The 23,312-nt window shown below is 44.6% G+C and overlaps 2 protein-coding genes across 2 annotated transcripts in view; both read left to right on the plus strand.

Moving 5' to 3' along the window:
* LOC139173346 (mediator of RNA polymerase II transcription subunit 13-like) overlaps nt 1-5,433 on the plus strand; it is a 94,749-nt gene extending 89,316 nt beyond the window's left edge. The window contains exon 3 of the mRNA XM_070763086.1: nt 5,393-5,433. Coding sequence (XP_070619187.1) covers nt 5,393-5,397 — 5 coding nt within the window. The 3' untranslated portion in view covers nt 5,398-5,433. The remainder of the gene's footprint in view (nt 1-5,392) is intronic.
* Nucleotides 5,434-10,772: 5,339 nt separating this feature from the next.
* The window catches only part of LOC139172784 (mediator of RNA polymerase II transcription subunit 13-like), a 50,816-nt gene continuing 38,276 nt past the window's right edge, over nt 10,773-23,312 (plus strand). Inside the window, 1 exon segment of the mRNA XM_070762005.1 lies at nt 10,773-10,951. Coding sequence (XP_070618106.1) covers nt 10,773-10,951 — 179 coding nt within the window.

The raw sequence follows: 23,312 nt of genomic DNA on the forward strand, positions 1-23,312 counted from the left end.
CCCATCAACCAAACAATGCCACTTGGCGGGACGCAGGGGAAGAGCCTTCTCTGTGGCGGCCCCAGCCCTCTGGAACCAACTCCCCCCAGAGATTAGAATTGCCCCCACCCTCCTTGCCTTTCGTAAGATCCTTAAAACCCACCTCTGCCGCCAGGCATGGGGGAATTGAGATACTCTTTCCCCCTGGGCCTTTACAATTTCATGCATGGTATGTCTGTATGTATGTTTGGTTTTTATATACTGGGTTTTTAATTGTTTTTAGTATTGGATTATTATTGTATGCTGTCTTGTTGCTGCTGTTAGCTGCCCCGAGTCTTCGGAGAGGGGCGGCATACAAATCCAATAGATAGATAGATAGATAGATAGATAGATAGATAGATAGATAGATAGATAGATAGATAGATAGATGATAGATAGATAGATGATAGATAGATAGATAGATAGATAGATGATAGATAGATAGATAGATGATAGATAGATAGATAGATAGATGATAGATAGATAGATAGATGATAGATAGATAGATAGATAGATGATAGATAGATAGATAGATGATAGATAGATAGATGATAGATGATAGATAGATAGATGATAGATAGATAAATAGATAAATGATAGATAGATAGATGATAGATAGATAGATGATAGATAGATAGATAGATGATAGATAGATAGATAGATAGAGAGATAGAGAGATAGATGATAGATAGATAGATAGATGATAGATAGATAGATAGATAGATGATAGATAGATAGATAGATGATAGATAGATAGAGAGATAGAGAGATAGATGATAGATAGATGATAGATAGATAGATAGATGATAGATAGATAGATAGATAGATGATAGATAGATAGATGATAGATAGATAGATGATAGATAGATAGATAGATGATAGATAGATAGATAGATAGATAGATAGATGATAGATAGATAGATGATAGATAGATAGATAGATGATAGATAGATAGATGATAGATAGATAGATGATAGATAGATAGATAGATAGATAGATAGATAGATGATAGATAGATAGATGATAGATAGATAAATAGATAAATGATAGATAGATAGATAGATAGATGATAGATAGATAGATAGATGATAGATAGATAAATAAATCTAAAAACCATAACAAACCAGTCATTCCCATTCAATCAGTTTCTCTCAGTCCATTCATCGGCCAGCGGGCAAGAATCTAATGGCCCCAAGCCTGGTGACATAAGTGAGTCTTGAGGCTCTTGCGGAAGGTGAGGAGGGTGGGGGCAGTGCGAATCTCAGGGGGGAGCGGATTCCAGAGGGCCGGGACCCCCACAGAGAAGGCTCTTTCACTAGGTCCTGCCAAGCAACATTGTCTAGTAGTTGACGGGACCTGGAGAAGGCCGACTCTGTGGGACCTGACCAATCGCTGGGATTCATGCGGCAGTAGGCGGTGCCGTAGGTATTTTGGCCCGAACCTCAACCTAGCACCACAATTGACCCCATAATTTATATTGCTAAGCGAGACATTCACTAAGTGAATTACATCGCGTTCACGACTTTTTGTTCGTTAAGCAAATCGGTGCAGTTGTCCAAAATTAGGAACTTAACAGTTGTTAAGCGAATCTGGCTTTGCTGTGGCTCTTCAGAAAGTTGCAAAAGGGGGAATCACATGGCCCCAGAACACTGCGGCCATCATAAATACGAGACAGCGGTCAATCATCTGAATGCAAATCATGGGGGGGGGATGCTGCCTCGGTCCTGAGTGTGAAAAGCCGTCACAAGTCCCTTTTTTTAGTGCGTAACTTTGAACAGTCACTAAGCGAGCTGTTGTAAGTTGAGGATTACCTGTCCTTTTGAACAGGGACCGTGTGACTAGTAGCGGCAGTAAGAAATTGCAGCAGCAGCTTTGTGTGTGTGGCATGTATTGTATTGTATATGTATTTACATGCATTGCATTGCATTGCATTGCATTGCATTGCATTTATATGCTGCTCATTCCAAAGCGGACTCAGAGCGGGTAACAAATGCGGACAAATATAACAGTATTAAAATACAATCACAAATACATAATAAAATCAGTAATAACAATAAAATATCTTAAAAAGAACCATATACACACAGTAATCAATCTAATTCCAGGCCTGCCGGAAAAGCCAGGTCTTAAACGGCTTTCTGGAAGATTGGTAGGGAGGAGATCCCTGGGGACAGTTGATTCCATAGGGCAGTGAGGGCGACACACGAGTCTGCTGGGCCCACCAGATGTTGGGAAACAGGCCGTTTTCGCCTCCAGAGGCCCTCTGGAGGGGAGGCTGTTTTTGCCCTCCCCAGGTATTGAATTATGGGTGTGGGCACTTGCGCATGTGCTGTCCCGTTTAAAAAAAATAAAATATAATAATAATAATAATAATAGCACACACGCTCTTTTGGTACCCGGGGGAAAAAGGTTTCGCCATCACTGCCATAGGGTCTTGACAATTTTGTGTGAAAGGGGTAGAAATGGCATCGCTCACATAAGGACAGGCATGAGAAAGTCAATAGAGGCTCGCAAACAAGATGAGAAATATGGCCTTTGGTTGGCCCTTGTGTTGCCCTGGGGAGGCTCCCATTGTAAGACTGAACAGGCTTCTCGCTGCGTTCAAGACACATTTTACTGATTTCTGTCGAGAAGAAAAACTTCTTTCTTGGCGGTGACACCTTTTCAAGCTTTGGCCCAGGAATCTTCATAGTTCGTTTGACTTTGGATTTAAAGGTTCGATGACTGCAACGCTCTCTACATGGGGCTACCTCTGAAAAGTGTTCGGAAACTTCAGATCGTGCAGAACGCAGCCGCGAGAGCCATCGTGGGGCTTCCAAGATTTGCCCACGTTTCTTCAACACTCCGTGGCTTGCATTGGCTGCCGATCAGTTTCCAGTCACAATTCAAAGTGTTGGTCATGACCTTTAAAGCCCTACATGGCATTGGACCAGAGTACCTCCGGAACCGCCTGCTACTGCACGAATCCCAGCGTTGACCTTCTCCAGGTCCTGTCGACTAAACAATGTCGTTTGGCGGGCGCCAGGGGAAGAGCCTTCTCTGTGGCGGCCTCGGCCCTCTGGAACCAACTCCCCCCGGAGAGGCTTGCATTGGCTGCCGATCAGTTTCCGGTCACAATTCAAAGTGTTGGTCATGACCTTTAAAGCCCTACATGGCATTGGGCCAGATTACCTCCGGAACCGCCTGCTACCGCACGAATTCCAGCGTTGGCCTTCTCCGGGTCCCGTCGACTAAACAATGTCGTTTGGTGGGCCCCAGGGGAAGAGCCTTCTCTGTGGCGGCCCCGGCCCTCTGGAACCAACTCCTCCCGGAGATTAGAAATGCCCCCACCCTCCCTATCTTTTGTAAACTACTCAAGACTCATTTATACCGCCAGACATGGGGGAGTTGAGATAGCTCTTCCCCCTAGGCCATTACAAGTCATGCATGGTATGTTTGTGTGTATGTTTGGTTTTATAATAGGGGTTTTTAGTTGTTTTTTATTATTGGATTGTACATGTTGTGTTTATTATTGTTGTTAGCCGCCCCGAGTCTGCGGAGAGGGGCGGCATACAAACCCAATAAAGTATTATTATTATTATTAAAATCTATGCATGCCATAGGTCTGCCGTCATCGTTTTGGATGTATTTTTGAAGGCATAAAGACTTCTGAAAGTTTCAGAGAGTGTATTTCTATGCTAAAGATTCCTAAACAGAAATTGGCTTTGTTTACAAAGCTATTAAACCAAAGAAAACAAAAAGACACTTTCATTGTTAAGGAAGTAGTATTGTATAGAATCCTGGCTCTTGCAATGTAACAATAACAATCCATTGAATTCAAGGAGATAATTGAACACGCTTATCTTTTTGTCTAGAATTGTGTCCAGTGGTTTTTGTGGTATTTATCCTGCAGTTGTTAACATCAATTTTCTTCTTTGTTTTTTTTAAAAAACCCTTCGAGATAATTAACTGTTTTTAGTTATAAAGGAGCCAAAGGTCACATTTGCTTCTGTAACCCCAAAACAGTTTAAAATGACTGCGCTATTGCAGATTTTTTTTTTAAAAGAACATTAATAATTAAATCAGCAAGCTTGAAATTTCGCTGTGATTTTTATAGGAAGTGAAAGAAAAAAAAAAGTTTGGTGACTAGCGGCAAGACATCTTCTAGTTAAACGGGTCGAATGTTTACTAAATAGAAGTGTGTTTGCTGAGCAGTCACACACCAATTTGTTGTGTAAGAGCTGGATTCAGGGCGTTAGCATGAATCAAAGAAAAATAAGTAAAATATTGCTTAAGGAAAACATGTTTATTTATTGAATTTATATGCTGCTCATCTCAGTCTCATGATTAATATGGTTTGTGTGTTGTTTTATGACTGATATTGTTTTAATTCTTGATTGAAAGTCGCCCTTGACTGCAGCTTTGTATGGAGGAAGTCTCAGGGACCCCCTTCTGCTGCACGAATCCCAGCGACCGGTTAGGTCCCACAGAGTGGGTCTTCTCCGGGTCCCGTCGACTAAACAATGCCGCTTGGAAGGACCCAGGGGAAGAGCCTTCTCTGTGGCGGCCCCAGCCCTCTGGAACCAACTCCCCCCAGAGATTAGAATTGCCCCCACCCTCCTTGCCTTTCGTAAGCTCCTTAAAACCCACCTCAGCCGCCAGGCATGGGGGAATTGAGATGCTCTTTCCCCCTGGGCCTTTACAATTTCATGTGTGGTATGTCTGTATGTATGCTTGGTTTTTTATATTAATGGGTTTTTTAAATCATTTTTAGTATTTATTGGATTATTATTGTACATTGTTTTATTACTGTTGTTAGCTGCCCCGAGTCTCCGGAGAGGGGCGGCATACAAATCCAGTAAGTAAGTAAGTAAGTAAGTAAGTAAGTAAGTAAGTAAGTAAGTAAGTAAGTAAGTAAGTAAGTAAGTAAGTAAATAAGTCTTCATTTCATCTCTGATATGCCCAGGTGCAGGGCATTTCCTGTTGTGACCGCTCCGAGTCTCCGGCATACAAATCTAATAAATAAAAAAATAAATTAAAGGTAAAGTTTTCCTCTCTCCAGGCATTTCTGGAGAACTCTAAGCACATAGCGCTTATAAGCAGGATCCTGAATAATGGGAAGCGAGCTTCCTATAATCTTCTTGGTTGTCCTTACCACTCTCTGTAGGGGCTTTCTATCTGAGGCACTGCTACTACCAAACCAAACAGAATAACAGATGGAAGGAACCTCTTAGGTCATCTAGTGCAACCCCCTGCTGAAGCAGGAGACCCTATGCCATTTTTGACAATGGACTGTCCAGTTTCTTTTGGAAAAACTCCAGTGATGGAGCACCCACAACTTCTGTTCCATTGGTTTGATTGCTCCCACTTTCTGAAAAATTCTCCTTATTTCCAGGTTGAAACTCTCCTTGATCAATTTCCATCCATAGATCCTTGTCTGCTCTTCAGGTACAGTGGTACCTCTACATACAAACGACTCTACTTATGAACATTTTTAGATAAGAACTGGGTGTTCAAGATTTTTTTTGCCTCTTCTCAAGAACCATTTTCCACTTACAAACCCGAGCCTCCAAAACTGTAACCGGAAAAGGCGGGGAGAAGCCTCCCTGGGGCCTCTCTAGGAATCTCCTGGGAGGAAACAGGGCCGGAAAAGGCAGGGAGAAGCCTCTGTGAGGGCCTCTCTAGGAATCTCCTGGGAGGAAACACTGTCGGAAAAGGTGGGAAGAAGCCTCCGTGGGGCCTCTCTAGGAATCTCCTGGAAGGAAACAAGGCCGGAAAAGGTGGGGAGAAGCCTCCGTGGGTCCTCTCTAGAAATCTCCTGGGAGGAAACAGGGCCAGAAAAGGCTGGGGGAAGCCTCCGTGGGGGCCTCTTTAGGAATCTCCTGGGAGGAAACAGGGCCAGAAAAGGCTGGGAGAAGCGTCTGTGGGGGCCTCTCTAGGAATCTCCTGGGAGGAAATAGGGCCAGAAAAGGCAGGGAGAAGCCTCCGTGGGGCCTCTCTAGGAATCTCCTGGGAGGAAACAGGGCCTCCCCCCTCCCTGTGGTTTCCCCAATCGCATGCATTATTTGCTTTTACATGGATTCCGATGGGGAAAATTGCTTCTTCTTACAAACTTTTCTACTTACAAACCTGGTCACTGAATGAATTAAGTTCGGAAGTAGAGGTGCCACTGTATCAGTGAGTCTCCTTCCCCAGGAGTGGCAAACAGGACGTAGCCGTGGAGCAGCCTTCTTGCCCACAGCGCCATCTGCCTTCCAAACAGGAGCCAGGAGTCCAAGGAAAAATCTGTAGCAGCTTTTACGGCGATACTGTACAATCCTCTAAAAACCCTAGTTTCCCTTCTGCCAATATCAGAATGTGTCACTAGCTGGAGGCATATTTGCTAAGGATTTACTGTCTGTGAAGATATTTATATAGGAGACAGCCGTAATACCTTATGGAAAGCAATTCTGGAGCTCGCGTCTGAAGAGCCTTGAAAGAGCCTTTTATTCACAGGGAAAGTGCCAACCTCCAGCCTCCTTCCTACATCTAAAGCTCTAGAGAATTCCCCCATCTTCTGGAGCTCGTTTATAACGCGTTACAGGCTGAAAGGGAAGGCAGGGACTGAACTGACACCGCATTATTCCCAACGGGAGCATCGCTGCTGTCTATTTGAAACATAGAAACATAGAAGACTGACGGCAGAAAAAGACCTCCTGGTCCATCTAGTCTGCCCTTAAACTATTTCCTGTGTTTTATCTTAGGATGGATCTATGTTTATCCCAGGCATGTTTAAATTCAGTGACTGTGGATTTACCAACCACGTCTGCTGGAAGTTTGTTCCAAGGATCTACTACTCTTTCAGTGAAATAATATTTCCTCACGTTGCTTTTGATCTTTCCCCCAACTAACTTCAGATTGTGTCCCCTTGTTCTTGTGTTCACTTTCCTATTAAAAACACTTCCCTCCTGAACCTTATTTAACCCTTTAACATATTTAAATGTTTCGATCATGTCCCCCCTTTTCCTTCTGTCCTCCAGACTATACAGATTGAGTTCATTGAGTCTTTCCTGATACGTTTTATGCTTAAGACCTTCCACCATTCTTGTAGCCCGTCTTTGGACCCGTTCTATTTTGTCAATAGCTTTTTGGAGGTGAGGTCTCCAGAACTGAACACAGTACTCCAAATGTGGTCTCACCAGCGCTCTATATAAGGGGATCACAATCTCCCTCTTCCTGCTTGTTATACCTCTAGCTATGCAGCCAAGCATCCTACTTGCTTTTCCTACCGCCCGACCACACTGCTCACCCATTTTGAGACTGTCAGAAATCACTACCCCTAAATCCTTTACTTCTGAGGTTTTTGCTAACACAGAACTGCTAATGCAATACTCAGATTGAGGATTCCTCTTCCCCAAGTGCATTATTTTACATATGGAAACATTGTGAGCCGCCCCGAGTCTTCGGAGAGGGGCGGCATACAAATCTAATAAATTATTATTATTATTATTATTATTATTATTATTATTATTATTATTATTATTATTATTATTGAAGAGCAGAGAGCTGGAAACAAATCCGAAAAGAACGTCGCTTCCCACCAAAAAAAGGGGGGAACGGGAGTTAAAGCCGATAAGGAAATTGTGCCAAGCTAGACTTAGGACTGGGAATTCTGGGAGCTACCAATTCCGTCTGGAACTGGGCGGGTCTAGTTGAATGAAAAGGAGGACTAGGGGAGACACGATAGTAGTCTTCCGATATCTCAGGGGGTTGAGATATTTACAAGGGGGTTGCCACAAAAAAAGAGGGAATCGAGCTATTCTCCCAAACACCTGAGAACAAGAAGCAATGGAGAGATGCAAACTTAACACTAAGGAGAAATTTCCTGAGAGTTATAACAATTAATTAGTGGAACAGCTTGCCTCCAGAAGTTGTGAATGCTCCAACACTGGAAGTCTTTAAGAAGATGTTGGATAAGCCCTTCATGGCATTGGACCAGAATATCTCCGGGACCGCCTTCTGCCGCACGAATCCCAGCGACCGGTTAGGTCCCACAGAGTTGGCCTTCTCCAGATCCCGTCGACTAAGCAATGTCGTTTGGCAGGACCCAGGAGAAGAGCCTTCTCTGTGGTGGCCCCGGCCCTCTGGAACCAGCTGCCAGTTGCCCCCACCCTCCTTGCCTTTCGCAAGCTCCTTAAAACCCACCTCTGTCGTCAGGCATGGGGGAATTGAAATTTCCCTTCCCCCTAGGCTTATAGAATTTATACATGGTATGCTTGTATCTATGAGTGGTTCTTTAAATTGGGGTTTTTAAGATTATTTTTAATATTAGATTTGTTTGCATTGTCTTTTTATACTGTTGTTAGCCGCCCCGAGTCTTCGGAGAGGGGCGGCATACAAATCTAATAAATAAAATAAATAAAATAAATAATAAACCATCTGTCTGAAGTGGTGTAGGGTTTCCTGCCAAAGCAGGGGGTTGGACTAGAAGACCTCCAAGGCCCCTTCCACTGTTACTCTATTCTATTCTATTCTATTCTAATTTCTAATTGTATTTTTGGATAACCTATCCTAACCTAACCTATCCTATTCTTCTTCCTTCTTCCCTTCTTTATTCTATTCTATTCTATTCTATTCCTTATTTCTATTCTGCCCTGCCCTGCCCTATGTCCTATTCTATTCTTGTTATTCTATTCTTATTATTTTATTCTTGTTATTCTATTCCATTCTATTCTGGTCCTGTCCTGTCCTGTCCTGAAATGCCTAAAATACAAGGGCAGACTAGATGAACCATGAAGTCTTTTTCTGCCATCAATCTTCTATGTTTCTATGTTTCTATGAATTAAGGCGATGCACTTCCTGGTTAGCATTTGAAAGAGCCGTACATGCATTAAAACCCAGCTCTTCTGAAGGACCAAGGGGGAATGGCAAGAATATTTGGAACAGGCTCCTGAAATTTGGGGCACCAAGGAATATTAGAGAATTAGTGATTTCAATAGCGATTGTTTTGTTTGTTTTTATCTTAATTGGTTTTGCTCCGTCTTAGCTGTAATTGTGCTTCAATCCAATTACTGGTTTGCGGAATGTACATCACTCAGAGTTACGTTGATTGGAGTGGCATATAAATCCTGTAACACCCACATAGGCACTCAAATTAATAAATTTAAAAAAAAAATACTTGACAGATAGCAAAAAGGAGAAATTAACCTTTTTGACTTAAAAGCTGTGCATTCCCAACACCGAATTCACTCCCTTCCTTTGAACATTTCCTGCCAATCCATTTGTCTTTTTAAACCTTTGGAAGACTTACATAGAAACATAGAAGATGGCAGGAAAAGGCCCTGTGGTCAATCTAGTCTGCCCTTATAATATTTCCTGTATTTTATCTAAGGATGGATCTATGTTTATCCCAGGCATGTTTAAATTCAGTGACTGTGGATATACCAACCACGTCTGCTGGAATTTTGTTCCAAGCATCTATTGCTATTCTCCGTACTGAAGGAGTGGGTCCAGCAGTCACATGGGTTTGCTCTGTCCAATCCGGTGGAACTGAGCCTAGTATTAAAAAAGACTGCTGGATCCGCCCCTTCCCCAGAATTCGCTCAGTTCGCATTCCTTCGGATGTGTGTGAATGCTCGTTCCTCCCAAAACACCTTCCCTTCGATCTCTCTTCAAATCCAGTAAGAATTTTCCATTACTGTATTAAGCTTGCCGGCTGGGGATTCCACTCAGCCCTCCTGGGCTTTGAGTTGGGGGAGAAGTTAGCGGCTCAGCCCCCGCGGTTTTTCCCTCCGTGCTGCTGCCGCGGCCGTTATTTTACTATTACGGTCTGGAGGTCCCGCCGAGAGCAAGCCTTCTTTAACTAAAATAAACAAACTATTAAGGGCTAATTACCTCCCGCGGTGTGGGACTTGAATTGTCTCCCGGGCTTAGTGTCTCCGATCATAAATTAACGGAGCGTTTGTTTTTGGCGCCAAAGGCCCTCGCGCCCAGTAATTGCACTTTCGGTTCTGCCCTAAGAGGTCGGCCATTAGTGCTTCCAGCCCGCCGCCTGACCCTTGGAGTCGTCGTTCGAGTTCCCTCGAACCTATTCTCCACGGAAGTGGCCTCCAACCAGTTGTGCCTTGGTTTTTCTTAAAGTTAAGTTTGTGAGGCCTGCCACGCTGCACTTAGGGACACGAACTCTCTGGTACCGTCCAGGATTGCCCCTTAAGGCGCAGCTGCTCCTGGGCCTAGGAGCAGGGTCACCTCTCCTCTTGGGAAAGCTCACAAAAAATTCTTCTCCCCCCTATTTTATTGGCTCAAGCCTTGTCCTCTGTAATTTGTTTCAGACTATGGCTTCTTTTCCCAAGAGAGGCACTACTAAGAGTCCCAAAGAGGTTAGGCCTACTGTTAATTCTACTGAAGTTCCCCAGGCCTATTCCTCCTCTTCCTCTGGCGCCCATTCCTTAGCCGGGCCCACCAGGGCTGAGAAGAGAAGGGACCTAGCCCTACAAAAATTACATGATAAATCAGCCAAACGTTTTAAAGTGCAGGTCCAAGTGCATACCAATACACCCCTCCCGGAGGCCTCTAACCTGCCTCCCTCTGGGGTTCCTGTGTTATCCCTGGATGAGCCAAACCTAAATCCACCCCAACCTAACCTATGGGGTTTAGGTCCAGAGGAGCCAGATATTACTGAGGATCCTTCCCAGCCAGAATCTGCTCAGGCCTTCAGGGATCCTCCTTCCTTTCCGGCTGATGTTTCTTCCTTGCCTCCGGAGTTTCAGTCTATCTTGACTATTTTGACTAACACCATGGACGCTAAACTCTCATCTTTCCATGTGTCTTCTTTGTCTCATCCCCTCCCACGCTCCTCCCGTCCCGTGAGTTCTGCTCCTTCCTACAGAGCCCCATTCATGGAGGTCTCTGACTCCTCTCAGGAAGAGGATGAGGACGTGAATGCAGCAGAGGATGATGACCCCTTTCAAGGGCTGTCGGAAGACGAGGAATCCCAGATCAAGATTCCAGCCCCAGCTGCTATCTTCCCTTCTCAGCTTTTCAAATCTCTTCTGCTTAAAGCAAGAGTATCCACGGGGCTAGCCGGACAGGAAAAACAGGCTACTACTCCTTCAGACCCTCCGGAGGAAAATCTTCCTTACTTCATGGAAGAACAGGAAGACAATGAGGTAATTCCTATGCCCAAATTATTTAAGGATGCCTTGCTCAAACAGTGGGACCACCCAACTGCTCGCCTCACTCCCACTTCCAAGGACAAGAAGCTTTACAAGCTTTCTCCCTCCTATGAGGAGCTCCTAACATGTCCTAGGCCAGATGAGCCAGTGAAAACGCTCCACTCAACGGCCGCCATGCCTGGCGAAGCAGAGGAGGTCCTCCGGCCGGAGGACAAACGCCTTGAGCAGATGCTCAAAAGAAGCCTCTTCGCAGATTCATGGGCCATTAAGAGTGCTGCAGCGGCATCCTTCTTCTCCAGAGCTATGCTCTTGTGGCTCCGTCAGCTCCAATCTCACCTGCCTCCAGATGATCTAAGGGGCCAACAGGATTTCAACAAAGTCTTCGCAGCTGCCCAATACGTAGCAGATGCTACCTTCCAATCTTCAAGATTTGCAGCCAGGTCAGTAGCAGCCTCAACAACGGCCAGAAGACTTCTGTGGCTCCGCCCTTGGCAGGCGGGAGTAAGACAAAAGTGGCAGCTAGCCATGGGTCCGCTGAAACGCAACTTGCTCTTCGGAGACCTCCTGGATCCTCTCCTTACAGAGACCACAGACAAGAAAAAGGTCTTAGGACCCACCACCAAGAAGGCCCCTAAGCCGCAGCCCTTTCGGCGCACAGGACGGCAACAGGATCAGGGCTTCACCCTTCAAAGGAGTCCAGGTCAATATTCCCCTCGGTTTCGATCCCATTCTAGAACCACCAGGGGCAGAGGTTCCCGTTATCAGAGAGGATCCTCCTCTACCAGGGCTTCCAAAAGAGCCAGATGGTAAGTACTCCTTTTTCCCCATAGGCGGTTGCCTAGCCTGGTTCTCTTCCGCCTGGCACCGTTCTTGTAAGGACCCCTGGGTCATTGACACTGTGAACAGGGGCCTAAGATTAGAGTTCATTCTTCTCCCCCTAACCGCTTGTTTCTTGTTCTTCTCCCAGCCTCCCTTCAGATAGTTTCCGAATGGAGGAGGCTATTTCCCTTTTGTTGGCTATTAGAGCTATTCAACCGGTCCCCTCTCTCCGGAGAGGTTCTGGCTTCTATTCCATCCTCTTCATGGTCCCTAAGACCTCTGGAGGCCGGAGAGCCTTTTTGGACCTAAAGAAATTGAACCGGTTCATAAAATATAGGAAATTCAAACGCATTCCTTATCTTCCATCCTAGCAGCCCTTCATCGGGGAGACTTTATGGTGTCTCTGGATCTCACGGAGGCCTTCCTCCATCTTCCCATTGCCAAGGCCCATAGGAAATTTTTGCGCTTCGCCTTTCAAGGCAGGCACTTCCAGTATAGGGCTATGCCATTTGGGCTCTCCTCAGCTCCCAGAGTCCTCACTAAACTCTTGGGATCCTTGACGGCTCATTCCCGAGCCTCTCCCATTCATATCTTATGTTATTTAGATGACATTTAAATTCATGGGAATTCCAGAACTGGAGTGGCTGCAGACCTCTCCCTTACCATGTCGGTTCTACAGAATCATGGTTTCTCCATAAATTTCAAAAAGAGCCACCTGGATCCTTCCACTTCCATTCTGCATCTGGGAACTATCATTAATTCTGAGTTAGCCCAGGTTTTCCTCTCCACTGAGAGAAAACGTAGTTTTTTGGGGTCTCATTGCTCGCATTATGCCCCAACAATCTGCCTCCATTGCCACCCTATCTTCCCTTTTGGGTAAAATGGTGTCATGTATTGGTATTGTCCCCTGGGCCCGCCTTCACGCCAGGGAACTACAGTGGCTTCTGTTACCGTTTCAGAGATCGGGCCACAGCAACTCAAATCGCCGCATTTCCATTCTTCTGCGGTTCGCAGATCCCTCAAGTGGTGGTCGTCTCCAGCCCTAGCAAAGGGATCTCCCTTCCGGTGCCCCGACCAGTTTGTAGTCACCACAGATGCCAGCCTCTCGGGCTGGGGAGCCCTCGCCCAAGGTCTTTTAGCTCAGGGCACAGGGTCACCGGAGGAGGCTTCCAGGCCCATCAATTGACTAGAATTACGAGCCGTGTCTCTAGCTCTAAAACAATCCCAATCTCACATCTCCAATCAGCATGTGTTGGTCCTCACGGACAATATAGCCACCAATAGCCATATTTGCAGACAGGGAGGCACAAGATCCAAGGATCTCATGAGGGAGGCCCTGAAGTTAGGCCTCTGGGCAGAGAAACATCTCCAGTCGCTTCTAGCCGATCACATCTCGGGGAGCCTAAACGTCCAAGCGGACTGGCTCTCGCGAGCGACCATAGACCCAGGCGAGTGGAACCTCCATCAGTCACTGTTCCACCTAATCTGCCTCAGGTTCGGCCACCCAGTGTTAGATCTGTTTGCGACCAAAGCCAATGCCCAGCTCCCTCGCTTCATCTCCAGGTTCCCGTCTCCGGGAGCAGAGGCAATAAATGCTCTCAGGAGTCCTTGGCCTCCGGGTCTTCTGTATGCCCTCCCTCCAATTTCAATTCTGTCAGACGTGATCCACAAAATTCTTCTGGAAAAAGCCGGGTAATCCTGATAGCCCCTCACTGGCCTCGCAGGCCATGGTTCGCGGACCTCCAACAACTGTCCATCCAGGACCCCTGGCGACTCCCCGTTTCGGAGGAGATGTTGCGGCAAGGGGCCCCCTTCCATCCGGACCCGGAGTGGTTCCACCTCACCGCCTGGCTATTATCCGGAGGGACCTAGACCTGCGAGGGAATGACCCGGACACAGTGGAAGTCATCCTGTAGTCCAGATGGGGGTCTACCAATCGGATCTACGACCATACTTGGTCCAAATTCCATCAATGGTGCTCACAGGAGGGCTTATCTCCCCTGTGTCCTTCCATACACAGGATAATCGCCTTCCTCATGAAAGGTTTTCCACCAAGGCCTCTTTACCAGCACCATCCGGCGTCACCTGGCAGTCATTTCTTCCGTCCTGGCGGGGCCTCCCAGGCAGCCCCTACGCTCCTTCCCGGAAATCCAAGAATTCCTAAGAGGAGTGGCCAACCTCAGGCCTTCCAAGATCCACAGATATCCTACCTGGGACTTGCCACGGGTTCTCCACTCCCTTACTCAGGCACCTTACGAACCCCTGAAGTCTGCGTCCCTCAGGTACCTATCCTTCAAGGTAGCATTCCTGGTGGCGATTACATCTGCCCGACGCATGTCTGAATTGGCAGCCCTTTCTACCAGACAGGACCTCTGTCAGTTCCACCAGGACAAGGTGGTTCTGCGACTGGACCCCACCTTTCTCCCAAAGGTCAGTTCCATGTTCCACAGATCTCAGGATATCGTCTTACCTTCCTTCTGTCTCCAACGAGAGCATCCCCTGGCAATTAGATGGCACATCCTGGTTTTCACTAGGGCGCTAAAGATCTATATCCAACGCACAGGACCCATAGGAAGGTCAGAAGCACTCTTCGGGGCTTACCACCCCAGATCCCGAGGATCTAGAGTGTCTTCCACAGTAATAGGCCGTTGGATCAGAGGGACCATCTCTAAGGCCTACGAGACAGCTTCCCTTTCCATTCCAAGGAATATTACAGCGCACTCCACCAGAAGTGCTGCCACATCTGCCACTTGAGCAACTCAGGCTCCGTTGGAAGAAGTCTGCAAAGCAGCCACTTGGGCCTCACCAAATTCCTTCATAAAGCACTACAAAATTGATTCGTACGCATCAGCGGACGCTGCCTTCGGCAGAAGAGTACTCCAATCCGTTATCTCTCACGATAGCCATGTACTCCCACCCTAGGGACCTATCTATTGGGTATGTCCCATGTGACTGCTGGACCCACTCCTTCAGTACGGAGAATAGGCGTTGATATGCTTACCTGAACGCCTCTTCTCGTACGGTGAGTGGGTACAGCAGTCACTTCCCTCCCTTTGTGTGGTCTTCTTCACTTTCTATTCTAACTTCTTTTAACACGGGAGTTGAACTTTAAAGAGCTTCACTACTGAGCCTAGTCTACGGATTCGCGAATTCTGGGGAAGGGGCGGATCCAGCAGTCTTTTTTAATACTAGGCTCAGTTCCACCGGATTGGACAGAGCAAACCCATGTGACTGCTGTACCCACTCACCGTACGAGAAGAGGCGTTCAGGTAAGCATATCAACGCCTATTTCAGTCAAATAATATTTTCTCACTTTGCTTCTGATCTTTCCCCCAACTAACCTCAGATTGTGTTCCCTTGTTCTTGTGTTCACTTTCCTATTAAAAACACTTCTCTCCTGAACCGAATAGAATAGAATTTTATTGGCCAAGTGTGATTGGACACACAAGGAATTTGTCTTGGTGCATATGCTCTCAGCGTACATAAAAGAAAATATACATTTGTCAAGAATCACGACAATTAATGATTGTCATAGGGGTCAAATAAGCAATGAAGAAGCAATATTAATAAAAATCTTAGGATATAAGCAACAAGTTACAGTCATACAGTCAACATGGGAGGAATTGGGTGATAGGAATGATGAGAAAAACTAGTAGAATAGAAGTGCAGATTTAGTAGAAAGTCTGACAGTGTTGAGGGAATTATTTACGTTATTTAACCCTTTAACATATTTAAATGTTTCGAACGTGCCCACCCCTTTCCCTTCTGTCCTCCATACTATGCAGATTGAGTTCATGAAGTCTTTCCTGATAAAGTTTTATGCTTAAGACCTTCCACCATTTTTGTAGCCCGTCTTATGTCTAGAGGGTTAAAATTCAGAAGACTTCCACCAAAAAAAATGTGCTATTCCTCTGAGCAAGGTTCAACATATCAGACTCTGGGCAGTTTCTAGGTTAGGAATTCTGGTACCTATGAACAGACTGCCTCTTGGTCTCCTCTGTGTCCCGTCAACTAAACAATGTCATTTGGCGGGACCCAGGGGAAGAGCCTTCTCTGTGGTGGCTCCGACCCTCTGGAATCAGCTCCCTCCAGAGATCAGAACTGCTCCCACCCTCCTTGCCTTTCGTAAACTCCTTAAAACCCACCTCTGTCAGCAGGCGTGGGGGAACTGAAACATCTCCCCCTGCCTATGTAGTTTTTGTGTGTGTATGATATGATTGTATGTATGGTTTCTTGTTTTTTTTTAGAATTTTAAAATGTATTCTTGTTATTTTAGATTCTAATTATTAGATTTGTCATTATATATTGTTTTTATCATTGCTGTAAGCCGCCCCGAGTCTACAGAGAGGGGCGGCATATAAATCTAATAAATAATAATAATAATAATAATAATAATAATAATAATAATAATAATAATAATAATTTTTTGGAAGAAAAACAGCCCATTGCAGAAAATGGGTTAATGACTGCAGCATTTCGCTTAACTCCCACTGTTTTTTTTTAAAAAGGTCATCAAATAGCATTGGTCACATGGGATGCCTTGACTTACGACTGTCGTGAGATACAATGGAAATCCCAGGGTTCATTACGGTCGTACTTTGAAGACTACTAGTAACACGAGCCGGTAATTTAAAATCTTCTGTATTCAACACGCCGGCTTGACAGACAGTTTCTTTTCTTCGGAGAAGTTGTATACAACCAAACAAAACGCAGTGCTTGGAACGGAAAGGCCCTTCCCAGTTTTGGTTGAAATATTTAGTCTGCAATTATTGAATGACATGCTTCAGTTCCCCTTGCTTTTCACATTCAACATATTAAGTAAAATCTGCCTCATTGTATTCGCTTCTGAAGGAAAGCTTCCTGGGGCGGAAACAATAGCCACGGTTCAAAATAATGTCGACATATTTCAGTGGCATTTCAATTCATACACACCTCGGTTACCGGTAGTATTAGGATCCCCGATGGCGCAGGGGTTAGAATGCAGTACTGCAGACTGACTCTGCCCACTGCCAGGAGTTTGATCCTGACCAGCTCAAGGTTGATTCCATCCTTCCGAGGTGGACCAGAATATCTCCGAGACCGCCTTCTGCTGCACGAATCCCAGCGACCGATTAGGTCCCACAGAGTGGGCCTTCTCCGGGTCCCGTCAACTAAACAATGCCGTTTGGCGGGCCCCAAGGGAAGAGCCTTCTCTGTGGCGGCCCCGACTCTCTGGAACCAGCTTCCCCCAGAGATTAGAACTGCCCCCACCCTCCTTGCCTTTCGTAAAGTCCTCAAAACCCACCTTTGTCGTCAGGCATGGGGGAACTGAGATATCTCCCCCGGGCCTATACAATTTATGTATGGTATGTTTGTACGTATGTCTGCTTAATAATGGGTTTTAAAAAAATATTTTAAATTGTAAATTATTAAATTTGTTATGAACTGTTTCATTGTGTTGTGAGCCGCCCCGCGTCTACGGAGAGGGGCGGCATACAAATCTAATAATTAATTAATAAAATAAAATAAAATAAAATAAAATAAAATAATAAATTAAAAAAAAAATGGACCCAGATTGTTAGGGGCAAGAGGCTAACTCCGTAAACCATTTTGAGAGGGCTGTAAAGCACTGTGAAACCGTATACAAGTCTAAGTGGTATTACTTTTGTGATGGATAGTTTGATGGAGGGAAGGAGAGGTCCCCCAGGAGACCGTCCACAACCTCATCAGGAGCATGCCCAGGCATTGTAGGGCGGTCATAAGGCATGTGGAGGCCACACACGATACTGAGCCTCATTTTGAGACATAGAAACATAGAAGAATGATGGCAGAAAAAGACCTCATGGTCCATCTAGTCTGCCCTTATACTATTTCCTGTATTTTATCTCAGGATGGATCTGTGTTGATCCCAGGCATGTTTAAATTCAGTGACTGTGGATTTACCAATCCACGTCTGCTGGAAGTTTGTTCCAAGCACCTACTACTCTTTCCGTCAAATAATATTTTCTCACGTTGCTTCTGATCTTTCCCCCAACTGACCTCAGATTGTGGCCCCTTGTTCTTGTGTTGTTTTGACTTGTTTTAAGGACGTTGCATCAGTTGGAACAGCCTATAGGCTGTTTTTCCAAGTTAGAGTAATGAAAAAATACCCTGCAAAGATTTAGGGCTTGGAAAACATTCTTTGCAGAGAGTAACAGTGAAAGAGCTTGCAAGGTAAGAGCTCAGAAGCTCATTAGCAGCTAATTAGGGCTGTGAAACAAAAAGCTACATTCAGAGTATAAGACACACCGTAGGTAACACGGTTACCTCCGGGACCGTCTTCTGCCACACGAATCCCAGCGGCCAATTAGGTCCCACAGAGTTGGCCTTTTCCCCATCCCATCGACTAAACAATGTCGTCTGGCAGGCCCCAGGGGAAGAGCCTTCTCTGTGGCGGCCCCGGCCCTCTGGAATCAACTCCCCCCAGAGATCAGAATTGCCCCCACCCCCCAATCTTTCATAAATTGCTTAAGACCCACTTATATCGTCAGGCATGAGGGAATTGAGACATCTCCCGCAGGCATATATAGTTTTATGTATGGTGTGCTTGTGTTGTATGGGTTTTTAGATGTTTTCTTTTAAATATTAGATTTGCTACACTGTCACATTGTTATTATTATTGTTGTGAGCCGCCCCGAGTCTGCGGAGAAGGGCGGCATACACATCTAATAAATTATTATTATTATCAGCCTCTTTGAGGGGGGAAAAAGGTGCATCTTATACAGTGTTCCCTCGATTTTCGCGGGGGATGCGTTCCGAGACCGCCCGCGAAAGTCAAATTTCCGCGAAGTAGAGATGCGGAAGTAAATACACTATTTTTGGCTATGAACAGTATCACAAGCCTTCCCTTAACACTTTAAACCCCTAAACTGCAATTTCTCATTCCCTTAGAAACTATTTAGATTATTACTCACCATGTTTATTTCTTAAAGTTTATTAAAAAATATTTATTAAAGGCGGACGAAAGTTTGGCGATGACGTATGATGTCATCGGGTGGGAAAAACCGTGGTATAGGGAAAAAACCAGCAAAGTATTTTTTAATTAATATTTTTGAAAAACCGTGGTATAGCCGTTTCGCGAGGTTCGAACCCGCGAAAATCGAGGGACCACTGTACACCGAAAAATACGGTAAGTAAGTAAGTCTTGGATTTATGGGCAACATTTGGCCTGTTTCTCATGTAGAGCCAACCCACCCACCCCCAACAAAAGGATGCCAGGGATTCCTCATTGCGCATGGTCAGTAAAACAATGTAGGTATGCCTATCTAATGTGGCCAATTTGACTTTAAGCAACAGGAAGCCCATGGCTCCAGGCGATTGCGAAAAGATGAGATGCTGGTTGGCTCTTTCATCTGAGGCTAATGCGTAATGACAAGGGTTCTACGGTCATCCAGAGCACAGATTTCACCTTAGGGCAACACCAGGACTGTGGGGATAGCTGTGTCGATTCTGATTTCAATTAAATCCCGGTAAAGATTTTTTATTTTAAAAAAAGAAAGAAAACACAGATAAAAATGATCGGCTCAACTCTTCCAAAGCCTTTGTTTCCAGGCGTTTAGGATGTTGTCTTCGTAGCGAGAGAAACAACACAGGATGAACAAAATAGCGTGCTGCATAGAGTAGAAAAGAAGACTGGTTTTCGCGGTAATTATTCATATAGTGAATTTATTACAGCCGCCCGTCTCGCAAAGAGTGATTCTGGCGGGTGTCTGAGAGTAAAGAATGTATTTATAAAAGCGCATTGAATTTTTGAAGGCATAAGAGAGAATAGGTGTTAAAGCAAAATGGATATAATACAACATAATATACTGATTACCTGGTGTCGCCCAGCTATTGATTTATCCCATATTTATTATATCTATTATTTATTATATCTATGGTGTCAAATCAAAGTAATTTTATTTACAGGGGTTTAAAAATATAAGGACCTTGCTCAAATCCCAGCTGGGGAATTTAGAAGCGTTCCCCTTGCCTCTGAGAGTCTTCGGAGAGGGGCGGCATACAAATCCAAATAATAAATAAATTTTCAGCTTTCTCTTTGATTTCTTTTCTTTTTTATTTTCCAAAGTACCAGAGGGCAAGAGTAGTTTTTTATGGTTTGGTTTAAAAAAAAAAAAAGATTTTTAATTAGTTAGTTGGACTAAGATACTTATGTATTGTATATTTTATATGCTGTGAGCTGCCCCGAGTCCTCGGAGAAGGGCGGCATAGAAATCAAATAGACCGACAGACAGACAGACAATAAACAATGGTTGGACACTAATCAAAGACAGAAGCAACCTAGAAGGAGAAATTTGCACAAATATCTAAGCAAGCTGGAAGTGCAATACAGTGGTCCCTCGATTTTCGCGGGTTTGAACTTCGCGAAACGGCTGTACCACAGTTTTTCAAAAATATTAATTAAAAAAATACTTTGCGTTTCCCCCCCTATACCATGGTTTTTCCCGCCCGATGACGTCATACGTCATCGCCAAACTTTCGTCCACCTTTAATAAATATTTTTTTAAATAAACTTTAATAAATAAACATGATGAGTAATAATCTAAATGGTTGCTGAGGGAATGAGCAATTGCAGTTTAGGGGTTTAAAGTGTTAAGGGAAGGCTTGTGATACTGTTCATAGCCAAAAATGGTGTATTTACTTCCGCATCTCTACTTCGCGGAAATTCAACTTTCGCGGGCGGTCTCGGAACGCATCACCCGCGAAAATCGAGGGAACACTGTATAGGGAAAGCAAGTAGAATGCTTGGCTGCATAGCTAGAGGTATAACAAGCAGGAAGAGGGAGCTTGTGATCCCGCTGCATAGAGCGCTGGTGAGACCCCACTTGGAATACTGTGTCCAGTTCTGGAGACCTCACCTACAAAAAGAGGTGGATCAAACTGAACGGATCCAAAGATGGGCTACAAAAACGGTGGAAGGGTCTTATGCATAAAACGTATCAGGAAAGACTTCATGAACTCCATCTCTATAGTCTGGAGGACAGAAGGGAAAGGGGGGACATGATTGAAACATTTAAATACCTCAAAGGGTTAAATAAAGTTCAGGAGGGAAGTGTTTTTTAATAGGAAAGTGAACACAAGAACAAGGGGACACAATCTGAAGTTAGTTGGGGGAAAGATCAGAAGCAACGGGAGAAAATATTATTTGACTGAAAGAGTCGTAGATGCTTGGAACAAACTTCCAGCAGACGTGTTTGGCAAATCCACAGTCACGGAATTTAAACATCCCTGGGGATAAACATATATCCATTCTAAGATAAAATACGGGAAATAGTATAAGGGCAGACTAGATGGACCAGGAGGTCTTTTTTCTGCTGTCAATCTTCTGTGTTTCTATATCTAAGCAAGCTGGAAGTGCAACATGGTGTCTTAGGGGAAACGGCCGCATTAAACCCAACTTGTGAAATGTTGAGCTTGCATCACGCGGAGGATTTTGGAACCCGCCTCTGAGAGTTAATATGGAATGGGGATATCACTTTGATTTATGTCAACGGTGCTGTGCTTTGAAGACGCCATCTGTAATTTCCTTGAGTGTAGAATCTGAAACGGTGGAAGGAAGGATGTTTCTCTCTGTCTGTGACCTGACCGTGCGGAGCTCGTTCAAAAAAATTTTTGGGTTGGGGGTTGGGTTGGGGAATACAATTGTTAAGAGTTCGCCGAATGTCCTTGCCAATTGCGTAGGACAGAAGATATCAGAATTTGTGGGGAATAATAACACCAGGACATCTGTGTTTTTGCATGATCATTTCAGAGCTGGCCGGGCTCCAGGTTCTGTCATCCTTTATTGTCGATCGGATCCGATGTATTCTTTTGTGACTTACCGGTAAATGTCTTTGCAGGAAAGGGAAAGGGAAGTGTTTGGGGCAGCAGGGATAGAAGTGGTAGCAATTAAGCAAGCGTTTTTCTTAAAAAGCCTTACGAACAGCCTTGTAGAAAAAGACTTGTCCCCCTGGTCTCTTAAATCTAATGGCTCAAATTTTACCAAGTCCTTCAAAGTCTTTTTTTTTTTGGTCCCTGTTTCTATGTTTGTTTGCTTCCCTGTCAGTCAGTCTCTATCTCAATCTCTCTCTAAGCCTTCCTTCCTTCCTTCCTTCCTTCCTTCCTTCCTTCCTTCCTTCCTTCCTTCCTTCCTTCCTCCCTCCCTCCCTCCGTCCCTCCCTCCCTCCGTCCCTTCCTCCCTTCCTCCCCTCTTTCTCTCCCGTTTATGTCTCCCTATCATCTCTGTCTCCTGATCATCTTTTATTTATATATTATCTATCTACTATTATTCTGTCCTATCCCTTCCTCCCTCCCTCCCTCCCCTCTTTCTCTCCTGTTTATGTCTCCCTATCATCTCTGTCTCCTGATCATCTTTTATTTATATATTATCTATCTACTATTTAGCTATTATTCTGTCCTATCCCTCCCTCCCTCCCTCCCCTCTTTCTCTCTCGTTTATGTCTCCCTATCATCTCTATCTCTGGATCGTCTTTTATATATTATATATCTGCCATTTAGCTATTATTCTGTCCTATCCCTCCCTCCCTCCCACCCACCCTCCCTCCCTCCCTTTCCTTCCTTCCTTCCTGTCTATCATCTCTGTCTCTGCATGATATCTTTATTTATTTTATTTATTTATTCATTTATTTAATTTGATTTTTAGGCTGTCCTTCTCCTTGCAGACTCAGGGTGGTTCACAATAGTAAAAATGAACACATTACATAATAATACAGTGTAAAACATTACAAAACATATAAAACCCACTATTAAAAATAATAAAGCATACCTCTTTAATCTATACTGCTCAACAAAATAAAGGGAACCCTCAAAGAACCCATCCTAGATCTGAATCAATGAAACATTCTCATGGAACACTTTGTTCTGTACAAAGTTGAATGTGCACAACAGCATGTGAAATTGATGGTCAATCAGTGTTGCTTCCTACGTGGACTGATTTCACAGAAGTTTGATTTACTTGGGGTTATATTGTGTTGTTTAAGTGTTTCCTTTATTTTTTTGAGCAGTGTATAATTTGTCCACCATCCAGCTATTATCTAGCTACCATCTATCTGACCTATTATCTAGCTATTATCTATTATCATCTATTATCTATTAGTCTGTTTATCTTTCCTTCCTTCCTTCCTTCCTTCTTTCCTTCCTTCTTTCCATTCTCCCTTCCTTCCTTCCTTCTTTCCATTCTCCCTTCCTTCCTTCCTTCTTTCCATTCTCCCTTCCTTCCTTCCTTCCTTCTTTCCATTCTCCCTTCCTTCCTTCTTTCCATTCTCCCTCCCTCCCTTCCTTCTTTCCATTCTCCCTCCCTCCCTTCCTTCTTTCCATTCTCCCTCC

Source organism: Erythrolamprus reginae, chromosome 10 (assembly GCF_031021105.1).
Source record: "Erythrolamprus reginae isolate rEryReg1 chromosome 10, rEryReg1.hap1, whole genome shotgun sequence".
Lineage (NCBI taxonomy): Eukaryota > Metazoa > Chordata > Lepidosauria > Squamata > Dipsadidae > Erythrolamprus > Erythrolamprus reginae.